The 14,715-nt window shown below is 46.1% G+C and overlaps 1 protein-coding gene across 1 annotated transcript in view; it reads right to left on the reverse strand.

Annotated features, from left to right (window-relative positions):
* The window catches only part of LOC144125787 (corticotropin-releasing factor receptor 1-like), a 175,200-nt gene that overhangs the window by 52,720 nt on the left and 107,765 nt on the right, over nucleotides 1–14,715 (reverse strand). Inside the window, exon 4 of the mRNA XM_077659494.1 lies at nucleotides 14,253–14,359. Coding sequence (XP_077515620.1) covers nucleotides 14,253–14,359 — 107 coding nt within the window. The remainder of the gene's footprint in view (nucleotides 1–14,252; nucleotides 14,360–14,715) is intronic.

Here is a 14,715-nt window from a genome sequence, read left to right on the forward strand (position 1 = left end):
GATATTTTGGAATCATGGACCGAGGTGCAGAGGAAACGGAAGTAAGAAGAACGTGAGCTAGAAATGCTTCAGCAAAAGGTTAGGGAGAGGAATGAAGCCATGGCGGTTGATATGTCGGCAAAATTTGACATGCGAAACCTCTTGCGGCACTTCTGCGTCGGGGGACACATAGGCCTCTAGTTAGTGAATTTCGATCAGGTGTGCAGAAATATGGGCTTCATGGAGTCGAACTGGCCACAAAGGATTCTGAGCTTACTGCCAGCGGAAGTGGCCGACGTTCTGGCAAGGTTAGATCCCAAAGAAGCTGATAACTACTCATCCGTAAAAACCTGCCTACTGAAGAAGGTTAGGTTGTCCCCTGAGTTTTTTCGGATAAAGTTTCGAGAGGCAAGAAAAAAGCCGGAAGAAAGCTATGCAGATTTCGCTCAGAAGTTAATGGGCTTTCTAGAGAGTTGACTCCGTGGTGTACATGTACTCTTATGAGGACCGTGAAAAGCTGCTAGCACAGATTGCGATCAAGCAGTTTTTCTGTTCTATTCCTTAATTCAACCCTGAAAGATTGGATTCAGGACTGGCCAGATGTAAAGACCGTGCAAGTGGCGTTTGATTACGCAGACTTTTATTGCTCCAGACCTGGAAAGAAGCGTGATAACGAAAAGCCTAGCTTCGTCCAAACCCACGAGCAGGGAACGGTTCGTCCGTTACCTAAAAACGCAGAACGTTCGACGGACGTTCCACCTTCAAAGAAATTGTTGGATTCAGACAAGCAAAAGCTGAAAACTAAGTCGTTTGAAACAAGAAGGCCTACTCTTTGCTAGAAGTGTCACCAATCGGTTCATGTGGCTGGAGCGTCTCCGGTTAACTTTTGCGTGGATAAGGCGGAATCCCTGCTTAGGCGAGACTTGTACGACATAAAAGTGAATTGCCAATCTCAAAGCTTTGAGAGACACCGGAACCACGCACGACCTAGTTCATTCCTCGTTAGCAAAGCAAGATGATTTCACAGGCGACTGCGTGGGGGTTCGTCAGGCCCTGGAAGATAGTACATTGGTGAGCAGCCCTCTCTAAAGCACGCCGACGGTGCCCTACGGAGCAAGTCAGCGCCATCTGACGTTAGGCTCTGGTTTTGAGTTATGCGTCCCGTGTGCATGCGTGGCGAAAACAGAAGGATGCCTGCTCATCGCCTCCTTGTCCAGCCACCGCCATGCGAGTTCGTTTCGTGCCGCCAGGGCCGCGCTGCCTGCATTTGTGATGTGTGACGGTAGCCAGGGCGTCGCCATGCCGGCGTGTTCCACGAGTGGAACGAGACGGCCAGGAAAGCGAGCGCGAGTGATAGCGGATGATCGCGCGTTTCTGCGTACACGCACCACTCGCCCGGCCATAATGTCTTTCGGCGTGCATCTGTGCTGTATATTTAGATATACAAGAGACTGCGCATTGCGCGTCTGTTCAGACCGGCCAACTTGACTGCCTCTGGGGCTTCTTATGCCGCTGCAATTGTAGCTAACCTTATAAAGACAAGACGAAAACAGACACCCAACAGGTGCGTGTTTGAAACGCGCGAACACCCGCTGTCACTTGCACTTGCTTTTGAAACGCGCGATCACCCGATATCACTTCCACTTGCTTGCCTAGCCGCGTCGTGATTCGCGCGAAACGCGTTGGTTTACCGGCCACTGTTACATAATATTCAGCGCGGCCCTGGCGGCGTGAAGCGCATGCAGTGAGAGGAAATGAGGCACAGAGCCCACAGGCAGGCACCGCTTTATTCTGACCGCGCATGCGCACAGGACACACAACTCGAACCCAGAGCCTAACGTTATACAGCGCTGACTTGCTTCGTCGGCGCGCTCTACACAGGGCTGCTCACCACTGTACAATCAGCTTGCCAGTAGCCAAAATAAAACTTGACGGACCTTTTGGTATAGTTGACACTAAAGCGGCAGTGTCCGACGGGCTATTGCTCGGCTGTCCGTACATTCTTTCGAACAGAACGGCAAGGCAGCTCAGTGACTCGGGCGTCTCGCTTGATATGAACCCCATCCCATGACGACAGCGAACGGCTCCGAGCCGCGAGCGCTCGTGACGAAGGCAGATACTGATAAGTCCGATAACGAAACGGCAGAAGCGATGCCAAAGGATATGCTCGAAGTAGCGGACGTAACCGGAAAAAAGCGGTTACGTCCGGAAAGTTTCGCCGTACTGGTTTCGCCGTAAAGCGCGAACTTCCAAGATTGAGACATACACGTTTGTCAATGAACAGGCCACGGATTCAACGCTAGGAAAAAGTCGAGATATCCTGGCAAAAAAAACGTAACACCGAATATCTGGTTTTATATGAAGAACGGCTTATTTATCGCCACTTTAAGGACAAAGGCGGGAATGAAGTATACCAGCTGGCAGTTCCATACGAGTGCAGGCGTGACCTCTTGGAACTTGCTCAAGGATGGTCGGGGCACTTAGGAATCACAAACGAAATTCAGGCTCTTGGCAGAGTATTATTGGCCCGGTTGCTTCAAGAATGTTGAAAAGATTGTTCATTCTGGTGACACGTGTCAAAGTACGGGAAGGCCGAACGAGCGACAAAAGACGCCCTTTACACTTGAAAAGATAATTACGGAACCATTCAGAATATTTGTGAGAGATGTCGTAGGACCACTACCTACCACTGAGACTGGTTATAAGTATCTGTTAATCATGGCCGGCCCTCTAGCAAGTTTCCCGAGGCCGTGCCTATGAAAGACCATACTTCTGTCGAGGTGGCAGTCTGCTAACAATTTTCTCTCTGGTCGAGTTCTAAACTGAGATTAAATGTGACCTTGGTAGCGTTTTTACTAGCGCTTTAACAATCAGTTTTTTTTTTTCAAAGGTGTGGCATCAAAATTGTGCACAGTTCGGTAAACCACCCACAAAGTAATAGCGTGGAGGGAACGCATTCGGTCATGAAACGTATCCTCCCCTTACAAAATGGTGTTAGCCAGTCTATAGACTTCTTTAGACATTATTGCCTTCCTATAGATGTTTCTTTTTGTCTACTCATAGTCTATATACTTTCTATAGACAAAAGTCAACTAAAACTGTATGGCCCTAAATCTAGATGACTTGTATTGCCTACAGACTGTTCTCTAGGGTTCGTCTATACCGAGTCTATACACTTTATAGACAGAAGTCTATGGACAGTCTATTTATTGTCTAAAGAACTTTTTGTAAGGGTCAGGGCTTTATGCCATGAGGAGAAAATAAGATTGGGGCGTGGCTTTGCCAGCTATGCTTTTCGCTCTGCGAATCGTCGCTCATGAGTCCACAGGATTTACGCCTGCGGAATCGGTTTGTGGTGAAAACCTTCGTTTGCCTTTGCGGTTGCTGCATGAGGGCTGGGAAGGCGAAGCCGAGAACTTCATAACAGAATATGCACTCTCCCTAATGAACCGCCTTCACAGAACTCGAGAGCTGGTTGAAGCAAACCTAGAGAAAGGACGGGTTTGGGTAAGGTTTACAATGACAAAAACAGTCGCCAGCGAGTGTACAAGGCAGGAGACAAGGTGCTAGTCTTGCTGTATGCTAGGGCTAATAAATTGGAAGTGCAGTGAGAGGGGCCAGCGACGATCCAGCGGAAGCTATCTGAGACGAACTATGTCGTAAAACTTCCTGGACGTCGTAAAGAGGTTCGCATATATCACTGCAACTTAACAAAGCCCTACCTGGAAATGTTACAAGTCGTCAGCGTCGCACTAAATCAACCAGAAATAGTTCAGGCTCGTATTCCTGACTTAGGGAAAACGGATGAAATGTTGACAGTCAGTAAAATCCCGGAAGTTACGACTGATGCGAAACAACTTAGTCGAGATCAACTTGGGATCTGACTGCCTTGATCGAAAGACACGAGAATCTGTATTCCACAATTCCGGGAAAGGCCAACTTAGTCCAGCAAGATATTGAAGTGGCCAGTTAGTTGCCATTTCAGCGCAAGTCCTGTCGCTTTTCCCCATTCCAAGAAAAGCATTTTAAAAGATGCAGCAGATCAAATGATTGAACTGCAGTTAATTGAAAAAATTCAAGGGGGGGGGGGGGGGGCACTTTGACGATATACTCTGTGAGGCGAAACTCTTTTAGCGCGACTTTGGTTGCTACTGTTGCTGCCTCTGGGAATTATAAATATATATTAATTAATATAACTTATTAATTACTAAATCAGCAATTTTTTTGTCCATTCCGTGTTTTTTTCACTGTGCTGTGACGACTTCCGGTGGATGCGACGTTTCACCGTTTCTGCGACGCAATTTTTTTTACATTTTTCTATAATTATCTAATTACTCTACAGTCATCAAACTTGGCTTGTAGGTTTCTTCCTCTATCTGATGCAACCATTCTTTTTCTCCTATCTTTATTAATTCCCGAGTTATTTCACTATGCTGTGACGACTTCCGGTGGATGTGACGTCCCACCGTTCCCGTGGCTATATCGCGGTCCGCGCTATTTCGACGCAATTTTGACATTTTGGCTATAATTAACTAATTTATTCTACAGTCATCAAACATTGTTTCTATGGTCATGTTTTCCTCCTCTATCTGAAGCAGCCATTTTTCTTCTGATAACTTTATCAGTTCCAACTAAACGCAGTCACGGGCGGACAGACGGACGGACGGACACGATCGCGGCCGCGAGCATGAGCCATTAAAGGCTTTCGCCTTAAAAGGAAGAAAGTGATTATGTCGCCTATGATTCTGGTAGAGAACCTAGGCAAGGATCCGCGCGCCTGTGCGAACTAACGGAAGTTAAATGCCGCTACTATAACTAAGGTCAAACCGATCCCGAATATTGAAGTCTGTATCGAGAAAGTAGCAGCGCAAAGTACATTTCAGCCATCGATCTTGTCGAGGGATATTGGCAAGTACCACTTACTGAACACGCGAGTAATCTGGCAGCGTTCATGACTCCGTTTTTGGTTTAAAACGGAGCCATGAACGTTTCATGAAACGGAGTCATAAAAGTTTTGGTTTCAAAATTGCTCCGTATGCATTTTCAAGGCTAATGAATCTGGTTTTGGCCGGAACAGAGGCTTTGTCATTGCCCTACCTGGACGATATAGAAATTTTTTCAAACACGTGGGCGGACCACATCCAAAATTGGCCGCAGGTCTTTTCCCGCTTGCAAGACGCGGGGTTAACGGTTAAGACGGCGAAGTGTAAATTCCCTCGCAATGAAGTAGAATATTTGGGTGATGTCAGCGGCCAGGGATTGAGACGACCACAACAACCTAAAATTCAGGCTTTAAAAAATGTTTCCTTTGCCGCAAACGAAAAAGGGTTGTCTTTTATCGGGTTGGTGAATTACTACCACCAGCACATTCCCCAGTTCTCCGAAAAGGCGAGTCCACTTACGGATGCCCTCAAGAAAAAGGAGCCCAATAACATTGTGTGGGACGACCGTAAGCTTCAAGCGTTTGAGTCCCTGAAGCTAGCATTGATAATTCATCCTTTGCTGGCCACCTCAGACTACGCGAGGCCTTTCTTGGTGCAATGTGACGCTAGCGAGAGAGGGGTGGGCGCGGTACTAAGCCAAGAAACCGACAGGGAAGAAGAACACCATTTAATCTCTACTACATCATTCATCACACCTTCACCCATCATTGATGCCCTGGGGCAATAAATTTCGCTTAAAAAAATGAAGAGCACCGTGTTTAGTCTTCCAGCAGGAAGCTTACTTCCAGGAAACCAGCTTACAGTACTATTGAACAGGAATGCGCTTGCCTAGTGTGGGCTGTCGCAAAGCTTCGCTGTTACCTTCTGAGGAATTAATTTATTCTAATTACTGATCATTGACCTTTGACATGGCTCCAGCAACTGCCTGAAAAGAACGCTCTGGTGGAGTTTAAATCGTTCTTGATCGACTCACTCTGGCTTTTTTAAAAAATTTGAAAATAATTTATGCCTAAATTCTATAAACGTGCGAAAGCAGAACTGCATAACTTTGGCTTGTCTTGTTACTTTACTGCTGGCTTTCTTATGTTTGCTTATCATGGTGTTTTTGGTGTCGTATATGGTAGGGTTTTAACCTAGTCGAACCCAGAAGGACGAGCGGAAGCAACTAAGGCAACACCGCCTCGAAGGCAACCGCATGAAAAGATACGGCACGCATGCAGCGCACGTCCATCGCCGCCGGGCGGTTGCTCGCGCGATTCCAACGCCGATGGCTTTCGCGCGTCGGGAGCGGGGATGGCGGAGCGCGCCGGCGACGCGATGTGCGCGCGAGTATCGGCCAAGCGGGGGCGCTAGGAGTGTAAACGATGTTGTGGGATGGCGGCACCGTCGGCAGTGATGGCTCAAACCCACAAACGTTGCGAAACTCGCAACATCTTGCTCGGTGTTTGTCCATAGAATCGGAATAGTGTTTCCGAACTAAAAGCCAGTGCCTCTTAAGACTACTTTGCACTGTTCCTCCGCGGTAGACAGTAGTGAAGAGAACCATCTTCGCGCTTTTGTGCAGCGCCGCTTGTTTGACTCCAGCGACAAGAAAAGAGCGAGCAGATTTTGCGAAAAGAAGGCAAATAGGATTACAGCCTGCAGTGTGAGACATTTCGCTCGTTGCAGTATAAGTGGAAAGCCTTCTGAGGTTGAGAGAAATACTGCAAGTAAAGTAATGACCGCAAAATGCGAAATAACTTAGGAGTAGTCGCGCAATATAGTGCGTTAGAAATGGTGGCAATAAAATTCCTGCAAAAGGTACTGTCACTTGTCTAATATTGTGCCGGCCAAAACTAACATAAGAGAAGCCATCGGGAATTATTTTTTTTTTCAAATTTTATAGACCTTCTCGCTGTTCACAGCTTGATTGAGCGCGCGTGCGTTTTGGACTGTGCTGCGCATGCTCAGTGGGTGCCTGTATGAAATCCGCCAATCAAAACGCTGCTCGCACAGCCCAGTTTTAATATGGCTTCGCTCAAAAAGGGAAATATGAAAAGGTCTATAAGTCTAACATCCAGTATCCGTTGTGTAGGTCGAAGTTACTAAGAGCTGCTGATAAAAAGAAAAAAATATGAGTTCACGCAAAAAAATATTTAGCAGTGGCTTAGCTCGGCTATGCCAGGATATACGTAGCGTGAGCAGCAATTTCGCTCTCCTTCTCCATGCTATACCACACTGGCAAATGCCCCGCTATATATATACCTCCCACTGATTCCTCTGCGCATGCGCACAAAATGAGAGGCGCTATCACGCGGCTCCGGCGCAGAGTCAGACTCGGCTACTGCGCAACGGAGGCGCACAGCTGAGCACGCGCCAGCGCCAGTGCGTCTGCCGCGGCTATGACGTACTCTGATGACCGGCGAGGCGAGCGCGCGCAGCGGCTCCGGAGCGCCAGCTGTGCGATGTGTGACGTCACTGCTCCTCGCGCATGCGCAGCAGGGCTCTCCAGGAGCCACACAAAACTGCTGAACCTCGCCAAGTGTAGCTCACGCTACAAAAAAGCCGAACTAATCTCAGCCGCAGGCGGGAGCGGCTAAAGACACGCAGGGCAGTCCGTCCGGCAAAGTGGCGCAGTAAATGCCGGGTAAAAGCTCTTGACCCCATTTAGCGCACTGCACGGCTCGCCGCATTTATTCGATTCCCATTTCTGTTAGGATTACGCAAGAAACGATCGGCGCGCAGGAGATGATTCGTTTCCCGTTTTAGCGGGCGAGATGACCGTGCCTCTCTTGAAGAACGGCCGTGTGGGAGATGCTCGTCGCGGAAAAGCCGTCTGCTGGACGAAAGAGCAACGGAAGCAATTTGATCACTGCACCCACGCTCGCCTTTCGCGCCACGAACACACGCCTAAAAGGATGTGAGCCATCTTTCATAAGAAGAAAGTGGCAAAGTCTGGCTTTGTTTTATGCTTTGCCTAACACTTAATTTTTGCTCACGTTTCTTCTTTTTTACTTGTTTGTACTCTGTTTTATTTTATTTTTGCTGGCGTAAACGCAGTCAACTGGAAATTAGAGAAAGACTTGAACACACTGCACAAAATTAAGCAACCAAGATCAGGAAACGTATCAGCACAAAAGTATAAAACGAGAGGCTCTTCACTTGTTTACAAGCAAAAAAGCGAAGGAAACGATTTCGTTTCTACAAAAGTGTTCGCTGTGGCGTTTCTTCGTTCCAATAAGGCGCGCACCGTTATGGAGCCCATAGTATACGGTCAGCTGATCACGGGCAGATCTTCACAATAAAGTAGCCCATCGTCAACTCATCGTGACTGATCCGTATTATCGTTATCACATCGCTGGCTATCGTTACAGATCTGAGTATGGCGTTGCAAAGCTCTCAGACAGTTTTTATCTACGAGCAGCTTTCTGCACTGAGCCGTCAGCCCCAGCGGGCTAGGCCCACGCACTTTTAGCGAAATATAGAAAAAGCGAGGAACCCGGGTCCGCGTTGGTTATCTCTTGTTAGACGATAACTGCAGTATCTTTCTAGAAAAATGGCAGACACTGTCAAGCAGCGGCAGCCTTGAAAGACATTGCGGAAACAGCAATCTGTGATGACGCCGCAAAGCTGCTAAATGCGGGAACTCGGACGAATGTGAATCCGCTTGCTAATACTTCTTCAGAGCCGCATCTGATAGCGATCCTTTGTGCCACTCCTCCATATGACCCACTAACATTGGTCGGCAGAGCACGTGACGTCAGAGCGTGAGTGCTAGCGAACAAAATCGTCCGGCACTTTTAATATCGAATGCACTACTGATAAAGTGGCAGGAAGCAGGTAGGAATCCAGAGGAAGTTACAAAATACCGCCAAAATTTTATGTTATCTTAACCAAGAACAATTATCATATTAATTTCTTAAACAAAGGCGGTTCCGCTAAAACAATCCGCGGGGCGTAACCGCCAAATTTGCGTCCTATAGGCCATATATCCTATGTGAATAACGATCTATAGTGCCTCGCTCACTTTGAGGAGACCTGTAATAAAAAAGAAAAAGCTAAACTTTTTGTTGACATACTTCTATGGTATGAGTGCTTCTGTTGAGGTGATTCCCTAAAGAGAGCCAATGGCTAAACATCGACGGAACGGAATTTTAGCCGACCATGCTTATTAAGCAAACATAAATGAGCGCAAAAAAGAATACAGCTCACGAAGAAATGTCAAAAATTGATCTCAAAAGAAAATAGAAAACTTAAGCTGCCTTCATGTTCACTATGCTGGATTTTCCGCTCGATTTCGTGGCTTTCTAGCAAAGTTTTGCCCGCTAAATCGGTATCTCTCTTTTTGAGCAGACTTTTTGCAGTAAATTTTGACCTGTCTTACCATTACAGAAAGGATTAGGGCTGACAGGTCCTATTTAAAGGAGCTAGTATGATGTTTACTACAAGCGAGGGAGAACGGTAAGAAGACGCAAACAAAATCAACTAGCGGGATTATATCCGACTGCACTCTCCCTGGATCAGCGCAGAGGGCGAGTAATGCTAGAAAGGAGCCAACAGAAAAAGAAAATAACGCATTATGAAGGAGACTGGGAAAACGAGAAAATTCCGTTCTGCTCGACAGCAGCGAACACAAATTTGTGTCGCTGCCAATGACGTCAGAGGAAGAAAAAGAAAACGCCTCAGAAGCTGTCAGAGGCATGTCCAACAATGTCGAGGCCACGAGACACTGCTACCTTTCGAGAAATTTGTCCCTGTCTTTTCTCGCTCTTAAAAGAAAAACTCGAAGACTGCGCTCGGAGGTACCCGCGCGTCATCTTTAAAGAAATGCAGTAAACACAAGAGAAGCGTTGTAAACACAACGCCTTGAGTGAAGCACAGGCTCTGACGGCCCTCGTCCTTCTATCTAGCTCTTCAAGGTCGTCAGCGGTGTTTAATAACAAATTACTCCGAAAAAGCGGACAAAAACATGAAACTGCCAATCTAGATAAGAAGCGGCGAGCACCTTAGCCAGCAACAATCAATCATGGCTTTGTTCGGCTGGAAACATTCAAGGCACTCCTGGAAGCTGCTATGCGGTTGTACGTTGTGAAAAGTTAGAGGTGTCGTTCTCATCTCTCTTTATTTTAGATTTTTAGTTTCAAACTGTGCAAGCGTGACTCGTGTTTTGTCTGCAAAAACTCGCGCTCATAAACACAGATTAGAGGTCTTCAGGCGCAAAAACTTGCTGCACAGACCTGGGAAAAAAATTAGTTCCGGGAAGTGGTTGTGTGACGTGTCTCGGAAAAACGGGTGTGGTGTGTTCTGGTGTTGTTGATTCTCTTGTGATGAATACAGAGCTCATCACGCTAACGTGTCTTTAGCTGATTAGCGCCTGAAATTTACACGTTTTTTTTCGTTGACTCTTTAAAGTATTCCTGCGTATTGTTTTACATTTGTTGCATGTACTTAATCTTTAAAGTAGACCTTTTCGCACTAACAGCAAAAATAACACACCAACAAGCACTCTCCTAGCAAGCGATGTTTTTTGATGCTTGGGTGCTTATATTTCTTCGGTACACTGCTTGCCGCTAACTGCTTGCATATCCTCCTTCTCCTCAATTTAAAGCTAACAATGCGATAAGAAATGCCTTTAGTGGAATTGAAATTGCATGCAGTTTTTAGTGGAGTGGACGCCTAAAGCTAAATTTTGTTGCAACGCGTATAGACAGATGTGTTTGACATTCAGACTTTCTGTCAGAGAGTACTGACCAACATGAAAAATCAGCACCTCAATAACTGTTTCTCCGCGACACCAGCAGTCTGACATTTTTAACTTCGATAAATTCAGAACCATTAAAAAGAAACAGCGGTGAAATCTAATTTAAATCAGTCGCTGTGGCTTTTTAACTTAAAAATTTGCAGGTGACGTTCAAAAAGAGAACAAAAGCCTGGCTAACTGTGCCTAAATGAGCGTAAATACCAGCTCATGAAAGGAGGCTCAAGATGCATACGCTCAATTTACCTTTGCCCTCCTGATGGTTATCGTGGCAGCACAGATGAACCAGAAATGATCGCCGAGAATGCTGCTGGCAGTGCTAGCAATATTTCCTCCACTGTCAAACTTTCTTTTCTATTTTACCTTTAGAGCAATTTTCTAATCATTTTTATTGCGTAAGCCCATCGTGTTACGAACGATTTATAAATTTTACAAGCCTATAAAGCTCGGGCTCCTACAGTTGGTGTAATTATCACTGAAGCGAATAAAAGACCTTACTACGTAGCAAAAAAAAATTACTACCATCGTCACAAGTACCTCCGCAACAGCCTTCAAACGGAGGCTTTTCCGGGTGTACATCATGATGATGGAGAGAGAAGTTCAGCCGTGCAGGGCCGCTTTTCCCCATTCTTCCAAAACATTAATTTTTCGCAAAGCATCGTTTAATGAGCCTCTGAGACGCCCTGTGTTTACATCCGAAATATCTTTTAGGGCTGCCTATACCTCCTCTATGGAGCCTCTTTTATATGAACGCCTTGGATGTCGGGACAGTTAATGAGAAATTTCTTCAGATTGCTGTATCTACTTTAGGATCAGTCTCTCTTTGTACATTGCCATCTTACTGGGTTTAATGGCTCAGAGTGAAATTGCAGCCTGCATCCATCCATCACAGTCTTTGTTTTTGTTTTTTGTGATGTCGTAGTGCGGTTTGTAATGTTATTGAAAGTTTTTCTGTTCAAAAGCACCACCCCGATGTCGTGGACTAGCGCAAAGTTGTAATACATAAAGGCCATCGATTTGATACAGCTTAATTGCAGCAAAAGCCAGCTGGTCAGTTAACTTAAGGAATCCTCCACAAAGTGTCCTGTATGAGACCTCCCAAGTGTCACGAAATGATTTGTCATCGTGCTATCCACGTCTTGGTAAGTTGCCAGGTCCAGTAACGAAGAAAGGAAGAGCAACCAGTTTACTTCTCGTTTGAGATGTACTCGACCAGATCCGTAATAAAATGTTGAAAGAATGGTTACCAATGCGTCATGGAAATTACAAGGCCATTGTCGCGTTGCCCTACACCTCTTAAGAGTTTTTCTGTCCTAAACTCCTTCCCCAACTCACAGAAGCAAATCAGCAGCTTTTACGGGTTGTCTAATATATGGTTTCAGGATATTATCTAGGGGTAAAGCTGGCACCACTGTCTAAGTCAGTTTCTAAAAGAGAACTTCACCCACAGCAGGAATGCCGGGAAGACAAGGTTTCTTATTTGCCTTGGCTAGTGTCGGGCCGCAAAAGGGATTCTGCTTCTGAATCGGCTACTGCGCCGCGATGCTCTCATTTCCGCGCAGATCAATTGTTTTGGCAGTGCGCTTTTCACCTCAATAAATATAACACAAGTGCAAAGGTGGTATGGAACATTTAACGTCATTCCTTCGGCAGACGCAGCGATTAGCGATTTGTATTAAGTTTTTGTCTTAATTTGGTATTTTGTTTTTTTCTCGGAACGAAGCAGAAGAATTATCATGCAACCCGTTAAAATGCTTCTCCTGTTTGTTTTTTTTATTCTCTGAGTCGGCATGTTACTTGCGAAATAGAGCTAGATGGCGACATTTTTAGCTTCCAAAAGTGCAATTATTTTACACGCAAAAGAAACAGAATTGTACAAATGCGTAACTGCATCTATTAATTCTCGTTTGAATAGATTTAATGCACTTTGTACAAGCTGCGCAATACCACATGGTCACCCATCGTTTTTCATGAGATTGCGGGACTCATGCCAACAGCAAGAAGAACTACAACCATTCATCTTTTAAATCCGTTCAAATCTTTATTCAGTCTTTCCAGTGTATTTTAGAATCCCAGCACTGGGAGATCGACCAAACCGGATTCTGTAGGCGAAGTTGTCTTTTGAGAGAGCAGAAAACGCGAGTGCTCAATGAGGTTAGTCCGGCATCAGAGTTTAATGCACGTATAAAGAAAGAAGAAAAATAAATGTTTAGAAACAGTAGGCTGATGGACAGCATATTACATAGCAGAGTCAAAAAACGCGGCACAGAAGTTTCTGTCACTGCCACACATATTCTAGTGCTCAGAGGGACAACTTGTAACGCCAGCTCTTTCTGCATTATTGCGCAGTAACTTCTCCTCAAAAAGCAGCTGGCTCAATCGCGACCACAAGAACTACGCAATGCTGTAAAAAATGTTGTATACGGCAGAATAACCAATTTTTTTTTTGTATTCGGTCGCCATTTCTGACCGGGGCTGATTTCTGGCAAAGAGGAACCTCTAAGTTACTACGGGGACTATTTCGCAAGGTGAGACATTGTGCATCGCAGGCATTACCGCATGGTGTTTCGAATGTTATCGACAATGTTTTAAGGTATATGCGTCACAGGGCCGGCACACAAGCAAATAAAACTAAGTCGAGTGTGTGGTAATTTTTTTTTTTACGCGGCTGTTACCATAATTTAACAGGGTAAAGTTGTAGGCCAGTTGGTGCGACATTATGACTAAAAACCGCAACAGACGCAGGACAGAGGGTCAGACAGAGACAACCGCCCTGTGTTGTCTTCTGCCTCTGTCCTGCGTCTCTTGTGGGTTTTTAGTCATAATGTTACCATAAACCGATCAAAATTTTGCGGTCACTAAAGTACACTATGATTTTGAGCACTGCTTCGTTTCCGCCCCCCCCCCCCCTCCTTTCTTGGTGCAGTAACGCGGCACTGATGTTCCGTTGACAACCCAAGCGGCTCTTTGTCAATATCCGGTGGTATAGTCACTTCCGCTCACGCGCTAAATTAATCACTGCACGTGCCCTTATGCTCTCGCCGCGGTTGATAGTGTCAATGAACGTGCCACTTTATACCATTCGACAATAACATTGTTGACAGAGTGCAACATTTTCATCTCGCGAAGTGCTGCTAACAGCCGTTGTCAGAAAAGCATTTCCGGCGCAACAGAGGCTAGATGGCATCACTGTACTCGTGCCCATCTCAATGGTGTCACTGAAGGCGTCACTTCATACAACGTGACCTTAGTAAACTCGGCAGGGTAGATCAGGCCCGACGTGCAAAGTGCCACTAACAGCTGTTCTCAGGAAGGTACTTCGGGAACAACAGGGCTGTCGCGCAAGTTCTTCCGCCTTCCTCGGTGGCAGCTACAACAACAAAACAATATCGGTCGTGCCGGTTGTGTAACGCGGCTGTGACAAGGGACAAGGGTGGACGCTCTTCACCGCTTCCTCTGACGCCAACGCACGTGTTTCTCTTCTCCGCAGTGAGTGGGAACGCAAGGGTATCGTTTTTTTTTTTCGTTTTCTTCGATGTCGTTTAGCCCCCCGGCTGCTGCTCAGGGAGTAGGCGTATGAGACGAGCACTTACTTGAAGTACGTGAAGATGAAGAGCGTCACACACAGGGCGACCAGGGATATCAGGGAAAAGACGAGCAGGATGTAGCTCGCTATGGCGGGAATGTTGCTGGGCCCCGACTGCGAATGGGGAAAAAAAGGAGGGGGGGGGGAGGAAGAGGAGGAACAGCGCATACCGTTCAATATTAGTGATTGCGAAACCCGTGTTTGTGACTCGGCATTGGTATGTTGGGACGAAGAGAGAAACAAACATGCTTGTTCTACTGCAAGACGCGGGTGTTTCTTCGGGCCGACTCGCGAGAAGGTTCGTTCAGTCTCACAGGAGAGTCGGAATGAAAATGAATTTTGTTCTCGTAATAAAGTAACATCACATTCTCCTAGGGAGTTTCGAATACACAGGCCTAAAACAGGACCTGTCGTTAGTTCATATAAGAAATTGTGTAGATAAGAAGTCGTACATGAGTAACACAGGATAC

Source organism: Amblyomma americanum, chromosome 3, assembly GCF_052857255.1.
Source record: "Amblyomma americanum isolate KBUSLIRL-KWMA chromosome 3, ASM5285725v1, whole genome shotgun sequence".
NCBI classification, from domain to species: domain Eukaryota; kingdom Metazoa; phylum Arthropoda; class Arachnida; order Ixodida; family Ixodidae; genus Amblyomma; species Amblyomma americanum.